This window comes from Manacus vitellinus, unplaced genomic scaffold (genome assembly GCF_001715985.3).
Source record: "Manacus vitellinus isolate BGI_N305 unplaced genomic scaffold, ASM171598v3 scaffold_4_pilon, whole genome shotgun sequence".
Classification (NCBI taxonomy): domain Eukaryota; kingdom Metazoa; phylum Chordata; class Aves; order Passeriformes; family Pipridae; genus Manacus; species Manacus vitellinus.
The window spans coordinates 44602892-44621589 of NW_021940604.1; the positions used below are offsets into that span (position 1 = coordinate 44602892).

The 18698-nt window shown below is 43.5% G+C and overlaps 1 protein-coding gene across 1 annotated transcript in view; it reads right to left on the reverse strand.

Moving 5' to 3' along the window:
- LRRC1 (leucine rich repeat containing 1) overlaps window positions 1-12768 on the reverse strand; it is a 66274-nt gene extending 53506 nt beyond the window's left edge. Inside the window, exons 1-2 of the mRNA XM_018077804.2 lie at window positions 12133-12768; window positions 11780-11860 (exon numbers count right to left, since the gene is read on the reverse strand). Coding sequence (XP_017933293.2) covers window positions 11780-11860; window positions 12133-12768 — 717 coding nt within the window. The remainder of the gene's footprint in view (window positions 1-11779; window positions 11861-12132) is intronic.
- Window positions 12769-18698: the final 5930 nt, after the last annotated feature.

The following is an 18698-nucleotide window of genomic DNA, read 5'->3' on the forward strand; positions in this document are numbered from 1 at the left end:
GAGTGTCTTGTGATCAAGTTCATAAATCAGGTTTTTAAGTGCATTTTGCACTTCAGCACCAATCTTTCAATATACACTGTGGTTCCCTGTCACGGAAAAATAAAACACAACTGAAACTAATGTGTTTTCCCTCAAAAACATGGCTTCCTTTTAGGGGATAAAAAGGGTAGAGCTTTAGAAAGTTTATAAACACTCAGCAACGAAAGATGCACCAGACCTGAATATGACATTTCAAAGGCATTTTTGAGTCAGAATGGCACTCCATCCCCTCCCCCTATTAAAAGTGTTTGATAACACAGTTGAAACTGTAAGAGGAAGATATAAAAAATGTCTACAATTCTATGTTTTTAGTTCCCAAAACAACATATATTCCAATTAAAATAGCCACAAATGCTTTTTAATCCTTCACTGCCCTCAAAAGATCCCTAGCTGCACTTTCATATCATTACCATTCTTATCTTTAAACAAATGTAGCCCTTTTGATAAATATTTATCAATATGACTAAACCAAGAATCCATCAGAAGCTTAAAAAAGCACTTAAAGACACTTTTGTGAAAACATAGCAGGAGTACACCCCACAGAAGAGATCCAAATCTGTTCTAACACTCCAAAATAAATACTTGCCAAAATGTGTTCCTCAATCCAGTGTGTAGCTGCTTAACTATATGACAGTTATAAATATTGATGTTCTACTACAAATCTTCTCCTAAGCAACAGTTGTCCCTGCCAGAGATATTCAATGGCAAGTGAGTAAAAACAGAAGGAACATGGTTAAAAGACAGAACCGCCATCAAAAGCCTATTAAGAGCTAGACATCCCCAGGAAGGTTTGAGGGCCCTGACAGCACCATGTGTCAATGCTGTATATATTCATTAAATGTGCAGAGCACATTTGCAACAAGCAATATTACACAATATTTAAAAAGGCATTCCTGATTAACTATTTAAAAGAAAAATTAACTGGGAGTTTAATTTCCAGTTTGCATAACAATTTCTAATGAATTACACCATTTCCACGATAAAATCAGAAACTGCAGTTATGTGAATGGCATTTCTTTGAATTCCTCCTTTGTTTTTTCCCTATAAACTACAGGACTCAATCACTCATGCATGTTTAGTGCATCCTACTTGCATTTCAGTAACTACTCTTCCTTTATCTAAAGCACATCATTAGTGCTCTGAAGCACTGCCGGTGAAGCAAGCAACTCCTTTCAGCCATATATGTTCTACCTTTCAAAAAGACCACAGAGAACAAAGAGAATCAAAAGCTTATTGAATAGAGTTCAACAAAGGTAAACATAGATATGTGTGTGTGCATAAATATCTGCACTTTCTTAAATATATGCCCCCCAGAAACACGTTCCTAATTTAATGTATCCGACACAGTTCTGCCTCTATCTGAAAAGCTCTACCACGATCCAAGGTCCAATGGGGTTATTGGCCAGAGCAGCACATCCACCCAGCATGCTCTAATAGCAGGTTTTGATTGCAGACCCAACATCTCAACAAGTATCTCGGCAACACTTTTAATGCCGAGATACTTGTTGAGATGTTGGGTCTGCAATCAAACAGCCAGTGCTTCAATGAGACAAATAATTCCATGAGCATAAGCACTGAAGAAGCCTACAACTTGCTATTTAGTGACAATTTCCAACCCTCAATTGAAGCTTTTCCTGCTATCAAAGAATTTATAGAGCTTTCCATTATATGGATTTTCTAAGAACATACATATTGAACAGATCCCTTCTCTCACTGGAAAATTAACCAAGTCTCTCTCACCCAGACACATAGTTTTAAAAAAACTTCATTCTGATAAAATTGGGTCGATGTCAGCCAACGGAATTAAAAAAAGTAAGAGATAAGTGCATGACTCACTGAGAAGTATAAACAGACAGTGTGATCCCACAGTCCTCATTTTTTAAACCTTTTTTTTTAAGAATACTACAACTGACACTCAATTCTAGAAAAAAAAGTGAAGAGAATTAAGCCAAACTAGGATTGATAAATACTTTCTCCTGTAAAAGTGGCCAAAACAATGTATCTCTCTGTTTCTTTCAATGATTCACTCCTGCAACAAAAAACATTCATGCCTGAGAATCTTCCCTGAGTGCTTCAGCACCTTACCAGATGGAAATAATAAAAATCATAAATGGAAATAGATGATGACAAAAGGCAGTTGAAGTAAAACACAGGGCACGAAGACCTATTTGCAGCTAACGCTGTTTAAGGGGAGGAGCAGTATCTCCCTGCTAGAGCCCTTCCAGTGCTACAAACATATCACACTCCAAGTTCATTTGGCACAGGGAGCATAACTAAATGTTTACTGTGTTAAGCAAAACACTTCCATAAAAAGGTTACTACTATCAGCAAAGAGAATTAAAATTAGAACCCTTATGAAATCTACTGCCTAATTTTCATGATGGGCCAGCATGAGAGCAGAAATCAGAACAAGATGGAAAGGAGGAAGAAAACTGCAAATGAACTTGATTCATGGTTACATTCACACAGGATAGAATGAGGGGGGTTTTTTGCAGGTATTTGAGCTGTTGCTGACTAGATTAAAAATTTGTAAGCACTTGCTCTTATGTCAAGTTTGCCTTAGACACCAATATGGATTTTCCACATATGCATGTTGCCTCAGCTTTTGAGGTTTCGTCAGGCAATTACAGTATTATATTCAAAAAGGAATTAAGTAAGCTATCAAGACACAGTATATTACTAGGTTCCCATTCTTAAATATATCTATATTTATTTCACCCATTTTCCAAACCTACAACTGACCAACTAAAGGTTATCTGTGCTTTAGAATTAAGAAGTGACACAGTAATTTAAATATAGTTTAACTCCCACTTGCATTTCTGTTTCAAATCTTACTTCAGGCTCCATTTTCTTCTCCTACATTGTAAACAAAAATTAATGGGGACACCCTTCACTTTATTCACTTCCAATCATCAGGTGTCCTCCTTCGATCATCGGATAAGGGAAATTACAGTCAATCCTTCCCCCACTCTTTTTATACTGCCTCTTCAGGCAAACACAAGCAGAAGCAGCAATTTGATTATGGTAAGCAAAGCAGTGAACAAGAGATAAAGCATCAAATCCGCGAAAAGCATCAAATCCATGAAATAACCTTGCAAGGGACTGGAGACTTTGCTGAGGAGGTAGAGAGCACTGTCAACCATGTTGCAAGGTTATTTCACGGATTTGATGTTTTATCTCTTTTTCACTGCTTTGCTTAACATAATCAAATTGCTGCTTCTGCAAAGGGCCCCTAGAAGTTAGTGTTTTGCCTGCACCATTGCACAGCTTCAGTGAGAACAGGGGAAGCCCAACCTCTCTTTAGGCGAACATGCTGCTTGGTGGTCAGGACACTGTGAGGAGGATGAGGACTAAATCCCGTAATGAAGCAGCAGCACTGAATTCAAACATTCTGCTTCCTTAGGATGGGTTTAATAACCAGGCTCTGGCACAAGCATACATGCACATTCTCCCTGTCTGTCTGAAGGGCAAAGGCAGAGAGAGAAGGGAGAGCTTTTCCTCATTCCTCCCCACCCCATTTCTGTAGAAGTCATTGATAGAATGGTCTTCGGAAGACCATCAATACGGGTCACTCAGTGCTAAGGATTCCAAGAGGGTAGGATACTCAATGCCCTACACTAACCAACTGGTGGGATTTCAAACTGGTGGGATTTCTGGTCACTCAGTGGACACACCAGTCTGGAGCTAACAAGAGCCACAGCCACACTTACACACTCAGCGAGCTGCAATGCACCCTGCACTCCACTCAAGCGTCAAGGTACCCCCAGCTGAAATCCACAACTAACTTGTAAGCAAAAGAACTCTTTCTAGGATGCAATCCTGTACATCATTGTCTTAAAATCCATCCCTGAGACTCCTGCCAGTAGCACAGGTGAGAGCACTGAGGAAACCTGACAAGAGCACAGAAAACAGACACCTTCCTCTAGAAGCGCATTCAAACCAGCTGCACAGTGAAATGCTGCAGAAGCCGAATCCTACTTTGGATTCATGAAGTGTGAAAGGAGCTCTCACCAGACTCAAGTGAAGCCTAGCATGGCCATTATCAGCTTGGCATCTCCCACAAAGCCTGCTAGCAACACCAGGATCCCTCAAGTCACTCCACCCGCTTTCACCTCTGAGCAAGGACAGCTGGCAAGGGCAACAGGGTTTCACAAATACAGATCCCACATGATCCTTTGGGCCAAACATACTTTAATTTTCAAATAAAGTACTACACGAGATACTGAAATGATTTCTGAGGGCAGGGGCTAACTCACAGTGCAGCACAGCAGAGTCATCATCCAACTGATGACTCTGCATCAAACTGATGACTCTGCATCTTCTCTCCAGCCATGAGGAGATGCAGCAGCAGCTGGTAATGGACAACAGCACACTGACCTCTGCCTGCCTGCTCAGTGGCAAGCTAGCAAATAGACAACTGCTCCATGCAGCTGAGGTCTCTAATTCTTCACATACATCATGGGCAAACCCAGAACTGTTACAGACACATAGCATGGTGAAATTCTGTTTCATTTGCCCAACCATGTCTGTAGAATATATTCAAGCTGTACTTTGGTCTTGCAGCATCCTAGTACCAACTTTGTCATTATGAATATTAATGAAAAACATAATGGAGGCGGACATTCCATCAGGAGTCCATACAAAACATGAATAAAATTACCAGATTTCAAAATAAGAGGAAGCATTAATGAAAGATCATGGGCACATATCCTAAACAGAACCAGATGCTGCGACTGCTGTCTTCCCCACCAATGGATGCTTTAAAGCCCAAAAAAGCATCAGTCAAGCAAGAAGGGCTATGGGGGAAAGATCTAGAGGAGATAGAGCAAGAAGTATAACCAATGCCTCACTGAAGCTGGCATTCTACACCTACTTGCTATGTTTCTGGCACCCTATTTTCAAAGCACCTGCCATTTTCTGAACTACTGAAAAGGATAGGCCAATTGCAGGTCCTAGTCTCAGTTGTTACCATCCATTTTAAAAAACAAATAGGGGACTATCCACTAGCCATCAAAAACCAATACACTGCAGCACTGAATCAAAATGCTGCACTACTGAGCGATGCATCGAGCAGGTTGCCTCATACTGTTTCCTGGCAGGCAAGGACTTACTTTCTCTTTTATGTTAATTAAGCAGAAGCAACAAAGGTTAAAGCGCACTCAGTGTCATAGCTGTTCCAGTACAGTGGTGGGAAGGACCACCTCTGCCTTTAAGAGAGGTCAGAAAACATCTGCTACAACAAAATATGGATTCATTTCAGTCAAATGCACTTGCCATTTGGAGATAAAAAAAAAAAAAAAGAACACAACCAAAGCCCACATTTAATCTCACTAATGAATTTCTAGCATGCATTTTTCCAGTATACAACACTGTTGGCAGGAGGTAGTGTCTTTTTTTAGACCAACTGATATAATTAGAAAATCAAATTTATTTTAGAGCTACTGATACATAATCTCTGCCCACAAACCTTGTCTCATCTGTGTACACCACACAGAGAAGGGGATGCTACCGGTTTACTACAACAGTACCTCCCTTACAAAAATGTCCCTGAGTGGCAGCATAAACGTCTTTCTTACCAACCTCTTCCAAGCAGAATCCTAAACATAACAAAGTTTGTTTTCTGAAGTCCAGTGTTGTGATGCTGCTTATTGCCTTGTTCCCTCCTCTCAGGACCCTAAACTCCACCATCTCACAGTCACTACAGCCAAGGTGACCAAGGTCACCACAGCTACTGCAACCCTGACCTTCACGTTTCAACCTGCCCTTTCTTGTTTGTAAGTATACATCTTAACAGAGCACCTCTGTCCATTGATTCCTTGAGTACCTGGTTTAGGAAGCCATCAATGCACTCCAAAAACCTCCTGAATTGCTTATGTCCTGTTGCGTTGCCCTTCCAGCTGTCACAGTGGTTCAAAACACACGTGATGACCTGGGTCTGAAAACATAAGGCTTCTTCCAGTTATGTGAAGAAGGTATCATCTACTACTTCATCCTGATCAAGCAGTCTACAGCAGATATCCAAAACAATGTCACCAACTAATCCCAGCCTGCTCTCAGTTGGCCCGTCCCAAAGCAAAACTTCACACATCCCTGCTGCTCTCTCATACGAAGCGCAACTCCCCATCCTTGCCTTCCTGGCCTGTCCTTCTTAAAGAGCCTGGGTTCATCTGCTGCAGCACTCCAGCCACGTGAGATATCCCACCACGTCTCTCCGAACCCAAGGAGATATATACACTTGAAAAAAGACATTTACAACTTGAGAAGTCATAAGCACAAATTTAAAGAGAGATAGAGTAAATCATCATCTCTTTCCATAGCAGATTCCTGGCCACTGACCAAACAAGTGTCTTTCAGGCTTATGGTTGCATAATGGGAGAAACTATGGTAGAACAGTGAAATCCATGCCAAAATTTGGAAATTTTTTTCCTGAGAAAGAGGGGTGGTATGGGAAGAATAAAGGGACTTCTTAAGGAGCTTTCACATTATTTTGGTAAGGTTAACAGCACCCTGGATTTCAAACACACATAATAGATACAGACAGTGCTGAATGCCAAGCAGCAGGAGACCATCGGCATCTCTCAGAAAGAAAGTGGGGCACAGGAAGAGGCCAGGATTTGACCAGGTTTGTCAGGGAAGGGGTCTCGCATCAATCACATCAAATAACTCTACAGAGAAGCTTTAGAATGTAGCACCAACAAGAGAAATTAGAGATGGAAGATAGACTCTGTAAGCTCAAACAGAGAAACTAAATGATTCAGAGCTGCATTAGATTAGGTTTACAAACACTACATAAAAATCATTCCCCAAATTAAAAAAGAGCTCAGCAGACTCTTAAGCTAAACTACATGCATACAAAACTTTTTTTTTTTTGCCACTGGAGTTTTCCAGAAACAGCATCTGCAAAAAGTCTCATGGGAAAGTGGTCATTATCCTTTGAGCTAAACAACTGAGCAGCAGTAAGACATAACAGGAGCAAAACAAGAGTTATAAGCTATTTCTACCACCCACCAATGCAAAGAATACTAGTGATTTAATACAAAGGCCAAAACATAATACTGCATTCAAAGGTTCATAAGATATTTTTTTGTTTTCATCAGTGGAAAAAAATTCGCAGAGATTCAGTATTGTACTGCAAATTCCAGGCACAGAGAAATTAAGTTGACAGGATGTATTTGCCCTTAAATTCCAAAGTACACAAGCAGAAAACAACTACAGACTTTCATCAACTACAGACTGATCTATAGAACTGAAAGCATTTTATTTTTATCTGATGCTTTTCATTAGAGAAGCTATTGAAACGCATCATGCAGAATGTGTTATTTTCTTCTATCAAAGCAATTTGCCAGAAAGCCTACTCTCCAGTGAAGAATAGTTTTTGACATGTAGCAAATTATATACTACACATTAGAGCTTGAGTTGAAAAAGTCTTCAAGTTTTCACTCCTAAGGAAAATAAAAATGCTACAGGTTTAGAAAAAAAACCCCACAAACTACATTTTTAAGTTGCTCTATGCACACTGGAGACCACTTACTGTGTATTTTTCCAATGAAATCGGATACACTAAATATTCAACAGAAGACACTTAGGATCCAATACAGGAAAAGGAATTATTTAAGCAAGTTAATAGCCACACTCTACCACCAACTCCATACATAGCCCATCCTTTTGAGACCAAAGGGTGCAGCTCTTTAATTTGTCTTGTAAAGCAGAAGTGGTGAGAAGCATGCTGACAGCTAGAAACTGCTGTTCTGTGGGAAAGCAGTCACATCTGCCAAGAAAGGCTAGAGAGAGACCTCAGTATTGTGGAAAACCACCAGCAGCTTAATAGTACACAGCCTGCTCCTCCAGCACATCCCACCAGGCTGGCTTATCCTGCAGGAAGGGCAAGAGCAGAGAAGGGAACCTGGGAGGCAGTAGAAGGGAAAGGGAAAGACCAGGGTACTAAAAAAGAAATGTTTGCAAGGGCAGTCAAGAATCCAGCACAGAAGGGACAGGAGAGGAAGAAAAATGTCAGAAACAGAAGGCAGACAGAGCTGTTTAGGCTGAGGAAGTAAGGAAGATCCTGGAACATCAAGGACAGGAGAGGATGGGAAAGTATGAACACGCGGGGCAAGGAGTCTGAGACATCAGTGGTAACAACAGTAAAAGGTCGCTGTCAGCAACTTGTGCTGTCATAAGCACAAGTTTTCCACCACATAACTGGGAATGGGAGCAAACAAGGGACCCAGGGATCCAACAGAGTCATTAAAGAGACCTTGAAAAAGAATCAGTTTATTGACATGGGAAAACAAAAGAATCCCTCTGCAGTAGCAAAATGATACAAAAATATTGTAAGTTACTGTACAAATATAAATTATTACCTTGTATTCCTAATAAGCTGACAGGTATAGCTTAGATAAAAAGAGTATTTGTAAGAAAAAGGAGGTCACAGAAACTGAATTCTTTTCCTGGTCCACATATGCATTAATGTACAAAGAAGCAAACATGGGAAGGAGTGGAAACAACAGGGGCAAAGAGATCGATCTCCCTCTGCTTCTCAAACATTTCAGGTGTCTTCCAGATGGACCCTTCCTACCCCTCTCCCCTTAGATAAAGGTAAAGAATTCTACTATACATTTGGGTCAGCCAACAGGACAAAAATAAAACCAACAAAGTAATTCCTTCAAAACAATTCAAGTGTATTTCTTGTTTCTCTTTAGGATACTTCCAACGACTCTCATAACGTGCAATGCAACAACAGTGCTGGGTCTTTCTGCTGGTCATTTCTCATAAAGATGCTACAGCAATTCTCTAAGTTTTGTCTTTTGAGGGGATTTTTATGTGTGTTTGTTCTGTTGGGTTTTTTTCAGTAACACCCTAACATATGCCATGCTCTGTTTAAGGCCTCTGAATAAGAGAGGTTTAAAGTATGCTAACAAAGACTACTTCTGTACCTCAAAATGGAGATTTTAGGGTGTATTAAAGTGTATTCTTTTACTGGTGTATTGGATTAAACCAACCAAAGAACACCTTTTATTGCTACTTGATAGAAACAGGAGCAGGGAGAAACAGGGAAAAGAGGGGAACCATGTGCATCTTACACAAGATGCCTCATCAACTTGAGTGAAATGCAGCAAGTCCATGTCTTTCACCATGCCACTTGCTGATATTTATCTCCCTCAGAAAGCTTTACATTTGAAGGGATGAAAAAAAAAAGTGCAAGTGGAAGGAAAGCAGATGTCTAGAGATAAAGCCATCATTACTGTCTCTAACTTGTAGCCATGGCAAAGCCGGTAAAAGAACTCAGCAATATCTGCTTGATTTCAGAGAAGCATTACAAGACCTCCTGCCTGCTGCAATAGACCTTTCAGACCACAACTGTCCACACTGGGAAAATGAGGTCTGAACTACCCTTGTGCAGAACTACCCTTGAGCAGCAGGGTTGGGGATTTCCTCCTCCATCCAACTGTGGCAACTTCTGCTGCAAGTCACAGAGTCTACAGGGCTCTTCACTATTCCAAGGTGAGGCTTTACAGCAGCAATTTCCCTTAGGAGGATCACAACCACCTCAGTGGCACGAACACCTTATCGGTTTTAAGGGATTATATTATGGCATCAGCACAGCCCGCAGATGACTCACCAGGAATCAGCACAGATCACTGTGAACTTCAGGACTTCCTCAAGCACAGGAAAACACCTAACTAACCAGCCAGTGAGTTACACTTGCTTAGGGCCTGACTTGCTTAGGTCTCAACTGAGCCCAAACAGTTTGATTTTGTGTTAATGCCTTTATGCACATAGGGAAGAAACTTAATGGAGGTAAGGTCAGACTAATATAATGAATTACACTAAATTAAGGGTGTAACAACCACTAAGATCTACGCTGATCTAACAGTTTGTTAATTACACACCCTACTGATTTCTCTCATATTTTGTCTACCACAGGTATGGTCTATCCCAGCTTTTTGCACTTATTTCCAATTCTGTATCTGTACTTTGTATTGGCACTACCCTTTTAATATAAGGGGAATGAACAGTGTACCCTTGTAGCTATCTTCCACTGAGAGATCTTCCACTATTCTCCTGAACCAGATTCCTGTAGCAGAACTTTTAGAACTATTTGCTGGTAGAAAAGTTGAACAGGGCTTTTCCCATCAGTTTCCACTTTCAACAGATTAGTTTCACATCCAGGATTGTAGCCATATTTTTGTATCTGAACATTCTGCAGCATCAACACTTACCTGAGATGATGGCGCTGTATTCCATTTATCAGAAATCATTAATAAGGAACTGACAAGGAAAGTTCATAGGTTCGTGCGTAATAAAAATGCCTCCCTGCATTGCTGACAAGGCACAAAGTACTCAAGGAAGATACTAAAAGTATGTTTCTGTAGTTGTATTTCATCGGGTTCTTCCTAGTCCAGCTAGAAACCCACAAACATATTCCTAGAGTATATTTAGGCACTCCTGTAACATGATCTATGGACATTCAAAAAAAAAAAAAAGATAAACCAAACTTCTAACTTCACTTTTTACTTGATTCTACCTCAGTGCCAAGGAGCCTGGGTTGGTTTTGGTTTTTTTTAACCCCCTCAGCTATTTCTTACATGTACAGGACTTAATATGCAGTCACAGGTAAGTAATGGGAAGAAGTGGTCTTTTTAACCACCACAGGACAAAAAAAAGGCTATTGCATGTATTACAGTTCAAGGAAGAGAAAAGAAACAACAGATCGTTGCACTCTATTTACAGAAATTAATACCATATAACACAATGAACAGACATCATCATTTACATTTGTACACAGCAACCAGTTGGTGGTGGATTTATTACTTAAAAAAAATAATTCAGAGAGCCACAGGTTTCAACTGGATTTCAGTCACAAGCACATTCAACACCCCTGCAATAAGACAACAAGCCTGAAAGCCAACACTAAGAAGAAAAGTCTAGTACAAAGAGACTCCTGAGTCTAGTCTGTGCACAAAGCCAGTAAAAACTGCTGGAAGTAAAAATAGCACCCACACACAGGCTATGTAAACCAGTTTTGCTCTACTTCAGAAGGATAAAGAGCTCAGTCACAACACGATGAAAACTTGTGCCTAGGTTTTTCAAAAGAAAAAGCCAAATTTAATATGTCAGTTCAACTGAACATCTTTACTACTGCCTATAGGAAAACCTAGCCACCCTGATTACTCTTACTACATAGAGTGAAAAAAAGTTTAGTTAGTGCACTGAATTTCAAAAAGGAAAAAGTAAGACTGTTTAAGTCTGCGTATGAACAGAGGAACTTTGATTCAGGTGGAAACAAAGGTGCTTTTGAAAATTTTTCTGACTAGTGAGTTCAGTTTCTTGTATTCCAAGTTATTAAGAGTCCACGCATTTTTAACATGCAGCTGCCAGGTAACACTTCCCCTCTAGTGTCAAACTCTACCAACCACAGCTCACAAAGGGTTCTGAGGTGCCCAAAGTTTAAAGAGGAAACACGGAAAAAACCCCATGGTTCATCGAGTCAGAAGTAGAACATGCCTCCCACTCCACTGCATCTGTGGAGTGGAACAGTGCCTCATTGGAATCACTCTAGCAAAACCAGCAAATGCCACCTGGAGAGTCACAGCAAAAGGTACCACCTCGATGTCTCAAAACCGTGTTGAATTTAAAGTGAATTCACCTTTGACAATACTACCAGTAAAACAGTATGCCCAAAAATCAGGCTACATCTTTCAAGCGAGAAGCAAAACACTGACAACTGTGCGGGACTTACACCGAGACACAGAAAAGGTTTATATGTCTCCCGTGTTTTGCATGACGACGTTTCCGGCAGAAGAAGGCAGAAACGGGAACGCTTTTACTTGTTGGATGGTTTTGGTTTTCCCATGTACAGAGCAGACAGTATCTATCGAAAAGGGAAAAAGGGGAGGGTTGAATACCCTCCAAGGTCTCGTAATTCCGATGACGTGAACGTTAATCACAACATATACTCGTGTCCTGTGACTCCGGCATTAACCCCTGCCCTCAAACAGGACCTTTCCTCCTGCAAGACGCGGGTCTTCAGGTTTTGCTCGTGAAAGCTCGTTTACCACGGAAGCAGGGAAACGCAAAATGCTAGTGCGAAACTCCGGCTCTTCCTTTAACTCCTAGGGCTGCCACCAGAGACCGACGGCCCCGGGAACCCCGCACCGCAGCCCCGGTGCGGGCGCGGCGCCGCCTCCTCTCGCGGGCGCTGCACCGGGGAGCCCGGCGGGCCACGCTGCCGGGGCGGCTCACCTGGGACCCCGCCCCCCGCTCCGTTTCCCGATCACCTTGGGCAGCTCCGCGGAGCTGGTATGGCGTTCCAGCATCGAGCTCAATCCAGGCTGCGCTTGTAGCGGTATAGATCTCTCGGGCACGGCGGCCAGCGAGCATTGGCGCTTTGCGATGGACTCCACATGGCGGATTGCACGCCACAGGGGGATGCCAGTAGGAACATTTCGCCCCGCCGCCGGGACCGCGGGGCGGGCGCGGCCGCCTCTCCGCCGCCCCCTCCTCGCGCCGGCCGCGGGAGGTGCCGTCCGCTCCGCCGCCGCGCAGCGCGGGTCCCGCCGAGCCCGCCGGCGCAACCCGCATCCAGCGCGCCTCCGCCGGCGGCGGGAAGCGGCTCCGGGGCAGAGGAGCGGCGACCCCGGAGACAATGGGTCGGGAGCCGAGCGGGGCGGGACTGGGCGCACCCCCTAGTTGCTCTCGGCGGGCTTCTTGCCCTCCCCTGCAGGGCATCGCGAGGGCGCCGAGCGCCAGCGCTGCCGGCGGCCGCCGCGCATTCCCTGCGCTGACCCGGAACACAGGCGGCCGCTCTCCGCTCCCCTCCCCTCTCCCCGTACCCGGCTGACATTCAGCGGGGCCGGGCCCTGCCGCCTGGCCCCGCCCCGGGCCCGGACCGGCCCAGCCGCTCGCACACGCCCCGCTCCCGCCGGCGCGCCTCGCCCCAGGCACCCGGGGGGCGAGCGCCCACACAACTTTCTGCCAAGGAAAAAGACTCTCCGGCACGGAGCTTCCCCGGCTGGAAGCGTACAGCACTGCCCGGCAGCGGGGGCTCCGCACGGTGCCGCTACGCCCCGGGGGCTCGGGGGTCCCGGGGCGCTCCCGGCACCGGCCGGGCTCTGCCATCGCCGCGGCATCTGCTGCGGGACCGGCCGTGTCACACGGTCCGCAACGACTGGGAGTGCCGGGAGCGGTTTGGGACACTCATTTTACCGACTTTGGGACATGCCGATACTTACCTGAGGTGCCCGCGAACACTGAGCGGGAGCTTGCGCACCGCGCTCACAGTGCCTTCTCAATTGTTAAAACATATCACTGTCTGGAAAGTAACACAACAAAATGTATGGAACGCTCTCTAGGTACCTTGGCCGTGGATAACGTTTTTCTTCTCAATTTACTATCCTCAAGGCTTTCTGAAATAAGTTGTTTTAAAATCCACTTTCAAAAGGCTTGATTGTAAGGTCAGAAGGGTTAGTAAAGACAAATACTCCAGCAGCCCTCTGCCCGTGTCTGTCGCCTCTGGACTCCGGCAGTCCTACTCCAAACCCCTGCGAGGGGGGGTGATGTCCTCCTGAGCTCCTATGGCAAAACACAGTCTCAAAGGATCTTGTCTTTCTGGTTGCATAATAGCAATTTTGTAATCTACACAGTGACACAAAATACTTTTGAAAACAGGCAGTTAACATCAGAGCTGCTCTAGAAATACTGCTAATTTCTTGCATAATTATTATTGGGTGCAGATATAGGAATAGGAAAGAGAGGGAGTTTATTGTAATCATTTCTGTTCTTCAATCCCTGCATGGTACTGACAATACTTAATCTTACAAAGTTGCAATGTATTTATTGTTGGGTTCTTAAATCAGCAGATAAATCTTGCAAGCTACACTTGTTAAATTTCTGTGGAAATTGGAGTGATCTACCTTTTTTTGGTTTTAAAGAGGACATTTTAGGTGCTTGTGTACTGTTATTCTTTGCTGACTCACAAAATGGGAAACTTTAAAAATATTACTGTTTTCTTATAAATACCTTTTAAAAATCCATCAGAACCAATAGTTTCTTCCTTCCATCAATATATCCAGTAATTACAAAAAATCATTCATAAATGTGTTCACGTGTGCTCAGAAACAGGGTGGGCATGCACCAGCACCCTCAGGCCTTCCCAGCCCCATGCAGGAGGTTAGATAACTACAAGACAGGAGAAAATCAAACTAACATATTGTGCATTGGCACAGAGCTTGGCAAAGTCAGGGATCCAGGAAGCTGCCCAGTAGATCTTAGAGGTGGAGATGAGGAAGACCATCTCCATCACACTTAGTGGGTCCCAGCCAGTGGCCAGCCAGGCACTGCAGATGCACTTCTTCCAGCTGTTGGTGAGGTTGGTTCTCCCTGACAGCAGGCAGAAGGGCCAGGTTCAGAAAATTAAGCTTCCCGTGGCAGCTCCACCCCAAGATCTGTCAGTGGAGGTATTGAACCAGATGCAGGGAAAATGGAGGCTAAGCAGAGACCAACTGAGCAAGTATTGAGGCAAATTTGAGGCTCAAACTGTTCAAAAGCCTCTGAGACCAACCGAGATTTGCTACCAAGATCGCTTTGCCTAAATTCAGTGACCTTTGTGCCTTTATTCCTAGGGAACCCTCTGAAGAAGTGAGACTATGGGGGAGCTGTGCAGTGGGGCACATGAACAAGGGAGGGCTGCAGCTGACTGCCCCTGGTATGAATAGGACATGCAGCCCTATATAGGACTACATCATGGGGATGGGTTGACATCAAAGCATTCAAAGCTGGAGAACAATGTGACTTGCTTAATTGGCAAACAGAAGGATGAACATATTGACTCCTGATGTCCAGCTCTAAAAAACAGACATGTGAGTGGGGCCTCAGGACCTCCTGTACATCTTCTGCTCAGCGGGAAGCATTCGCATTGTCCCACAGCTGAGTCTGACATCAGGCAAGAGCGCTAGCAGTGGCCTTGGTGGGAGGGATCTCATGCCTTATGATGCTCTCTGTCCCACCACCTTCTGTGCTGTTTGAGAGAAATGCCAAGCATGCCCTTGAGACAGAGAGGGCTTCGGATCCCAGCACACTGATCTATCTTGGAGGCTTGTAAACAGCTTGAGCCTTTCTTGCATGACACGGACACAAAGTTTGACATGAGGTGTCACTTCTGCAGATGCTGTCATGTGTCTCATAACTAGGCCTCACTTTGACAAGTCTAGACAGTAACAGGAGGGTGATTGACTATTGGGTAAGTCTGTGTACTTCAATGAAGAATGAGTCAAACTATTTGCATGCTTCTTGTATGTGTCGGCGAGTCCAGGGGACAGAGTGATTGCAAGAGAGCCTAATACTTATTTATGAGATCTGCCTTCACCAGCTGACATGCAATATAAGAATAAAGATCCTCTTCCCCTTCTCTGAGATGGACAGCTACTACCATCAGGGTCTTTATAAAATCTTTGGGAGCTTAGGACATCAAGTCAGTGTTAGTGGCCCTGGCCCACTGCACAGCCGAAGATACAGCCTGAGGCTATGGCATGGAAATAAGTATTGAGGAAGCCAAAAGGCAAACCAGTGCTGTTCTTGAGCAAACAGTATTCCCACAGCAAAAAACAATATCCCAAGCAAGTAAATCTGTTGAGTTTTGGTCAGCGTAATGAGTTCCTGGTCTCTGTTGTTCTTCTGTGCTAAGAAGTATCAGCAATAAAAAACCCTTTCCTAAGCAAAGAAGGGACCAGTTCTGTATCCTTTGTGGCCAGAAGACTGACCTCATACTGGGGCAAGTTTTGGTGGGAGAGGTCTTTGAAAAGGGGTAGGAAAAGAGAATTGTGATTCAGTGGAGTAACTAGAAGCTACGATGAGGCATGTATGAGAAGTTGTGAGCAAGCAAAGGAGGAGGAGGACATCAAGTTGCCAGGACACGCAACCTTCTCACTTGGGCAACCGTGTCCCCCAGGGGTAGGAGAAGTATTACCCTCTCTGATAGCAGCAATTCTGCTGCATTACACGTTTCCATGGCAAGCTAAGGTGTGGCTCACGTGCAGAAGGAATTAAGGACTGCTGCTCTCCCAGTTCTGCAGGGGATTACCTGGCTCCAGCTGCCTCTTGATAAGAGAGGTAAAGCCACTACTTCTTTTGCAAGAGTAGTGAATAAGCGTGGGGAGCAGATTTGTGCTTCTTTCCCAGCAGACTGTTTTCTTCAGCCTTGGGCAGGCAAGGTCAGACTTCTCTGTTTTGGAGGGGAACAGATGAAGTCTGTTCTTGCTGTGATACCACAGTTCACATATCTTCCTGCCATTCACACTGTGACAAGGCAACCCCCATTAGCTTTTGTGACAATCAGTGTTGCCCCCATTAAACAGCATTCAGGTGTTTATAAACAAAGGTTGCAGCCCAGTTATTTGCAGAACATACCCAGCAGGAGATGAGCAAGCTGTCCTGCACGGGATTGCCAGCGGGGTTGTGTTGTGTGCAAGAGGTCACCCTGCTTAACAGGTCAGTGCTTCCAGGACTCTCTGTAGGGAATGAGAGCAGGGGTACCAGTTATACACACAGTTACTTCAGAGTTGAAACTTGGGAGAGAGCTCATGACCAAAAAATTAATGTCTATCAAACAAAGAGCCATCCTTCCGTCACTACCATCCTAGTCTGGGAACATAGCCAAGAACTTCAGTGTAGAAAAATCACAATTTCTCTTGCTATATACCATCATCCTGTGTGCTCCTGAACAAAAAAATTAGGTCTGTGTGACTTTTAAGGAATTCAGACAATGAAATGTGAAATATAGATAAGGCTGGACTGATCTCAGGAGTGTTCCTGGAAGTTATGGCTTGAAAGAAGCAAGAGCAAGGTCACCCTGCAGCTCTCCCTCCTCGGCACAGCTCAGATAGAATTGCTTTCTGGCTTGTCAAAAAGCAATTCAGGCAAACAACACCAAGTTTCAAATTGAAAGTCTTATAAAAAGACCCAAAGCAAGGATACCTATAGGTTTGTGTTAGTGCAGAGTAGGTGAGTGCTGCTACAAGAAAAGCAGTAATATTCAGAATAATCAGAAGTTAATAGTAAAGTACATTGTAGGGTAGAGAGGAAACAAAGAGAATGAATGGAAATAGATTTTGCGTCAGCACAGTTTAAGTAGTTCATAAGGCTCATAGTTCAAAATCCACTTAAATTAACACTAGGAAAAAAATACAATAAATAATAATTAAAATAAAAAAATAAATAAATAAGTAAAGCAGGCCAAGTTCCTGATGCCTTCTTTGCATTAAGGATCTCTTCACTCCCCCAGTCAGATTTCCTAAACCTTGTTAGAAAGAGATGCAGTTGCAAAGCACAGAGAAGCCAGGGCAAAACAAGAAGACAGAAAGACCCAAGTGTTACAGGTAATGGGACTAGTTTTGGAGATAATAATTTAACTAGCACTGGATTGCTGCTGGAAGGTTAGTTACCCAGCACTCTGAACAAATTAAACAGGAATACTACTGAACCTGCAGTAACTGTACTACAGCCCACAGAGCTGCTGCCAGCCAGCCCAGTAGGGCGCTGGAGGTAATTAGCAATTACATACTTCTCTTTGCTCAGTTTTGCAAGATAAGGATTCTGGTCTCATTTACTTTTCAGTTTCTATTTAAATTGTTTAGAAGGGGGCTGTAAAAGCAGCAGGTAGATGTGACTATAAAGTGTTCCCATACTGATTACAGAGTTACAAATTATGGTTTAATCAGCACAGGTACCACATCTACAAAGCTTTTGTATGCCTGAAATAACTGTACTAGTAATACATTATATGGTTCTGTATCAAAGACACATCTAAGAGTTGCAATGAATTATTATAGCCATAATATCACGCTGAAGCGGCACACGCTCGTGGCAGTGCGTTTAACACATTCACTGTGGTTTTACAGCATTATAAATAGCAATCACTGTGAGCAGAAGCTGTAGCATGTCCTATCCTCTCCACTCCCACCACCAAACAAATCACTCATGTTAATGTCAGCTTTTATTTGAACACAATGAGCTGTAATCATATGAGGTATTACTTTGATTTAATCCTACTTGCTTCAGTTTGGTTTGTAAGGAGTGGCCGGTCATATGTGGTTGCATTATGTCTGATAGTTTCTTATTTCACACCAATTTTCAAGGGCTGACACCCCTCATCTTTGGCCAGAAAAACAAAGAGATGGGTTCTTGCACGTAAGGAAAAGAGATATTCTGGTGGCTGGGATGGGTTTTTACTTTTCTTTCTTTTTTCTCTCTCAATTGCTGGGCTGGTTGTCACAGCTGATGGATAGATTCTGGGCCCCAACCATTTTTTCAGGGTTTTGCTATTTTCAGCTGATCCAATACAACCAGATATAACTTCTCACAGAAAATTTTGCTTCTCCAGCCACTCTGAAGAAAACAAGTAGAGACATGAATTTAGGTCTGTGTTTATTTTTTCAAATCAGCATCATGATGTAACTAAATACCCCTTAACTGCACGCAGTTTGGTGTTCCATTTCCCATGGCCAATGAAGACAACCACGCTGCTGGATTTGGCATGAAGTAAAAAGGTAGATATGAGCATGAGGCAGGTCACCCTGCTTGGGAGGCCCACCTGGGGATTTTGGTAGGCATTAAGCTGCGCCTTTATTTTGTGATCTGTATCCTCTGAATGATGAGACCCCCAG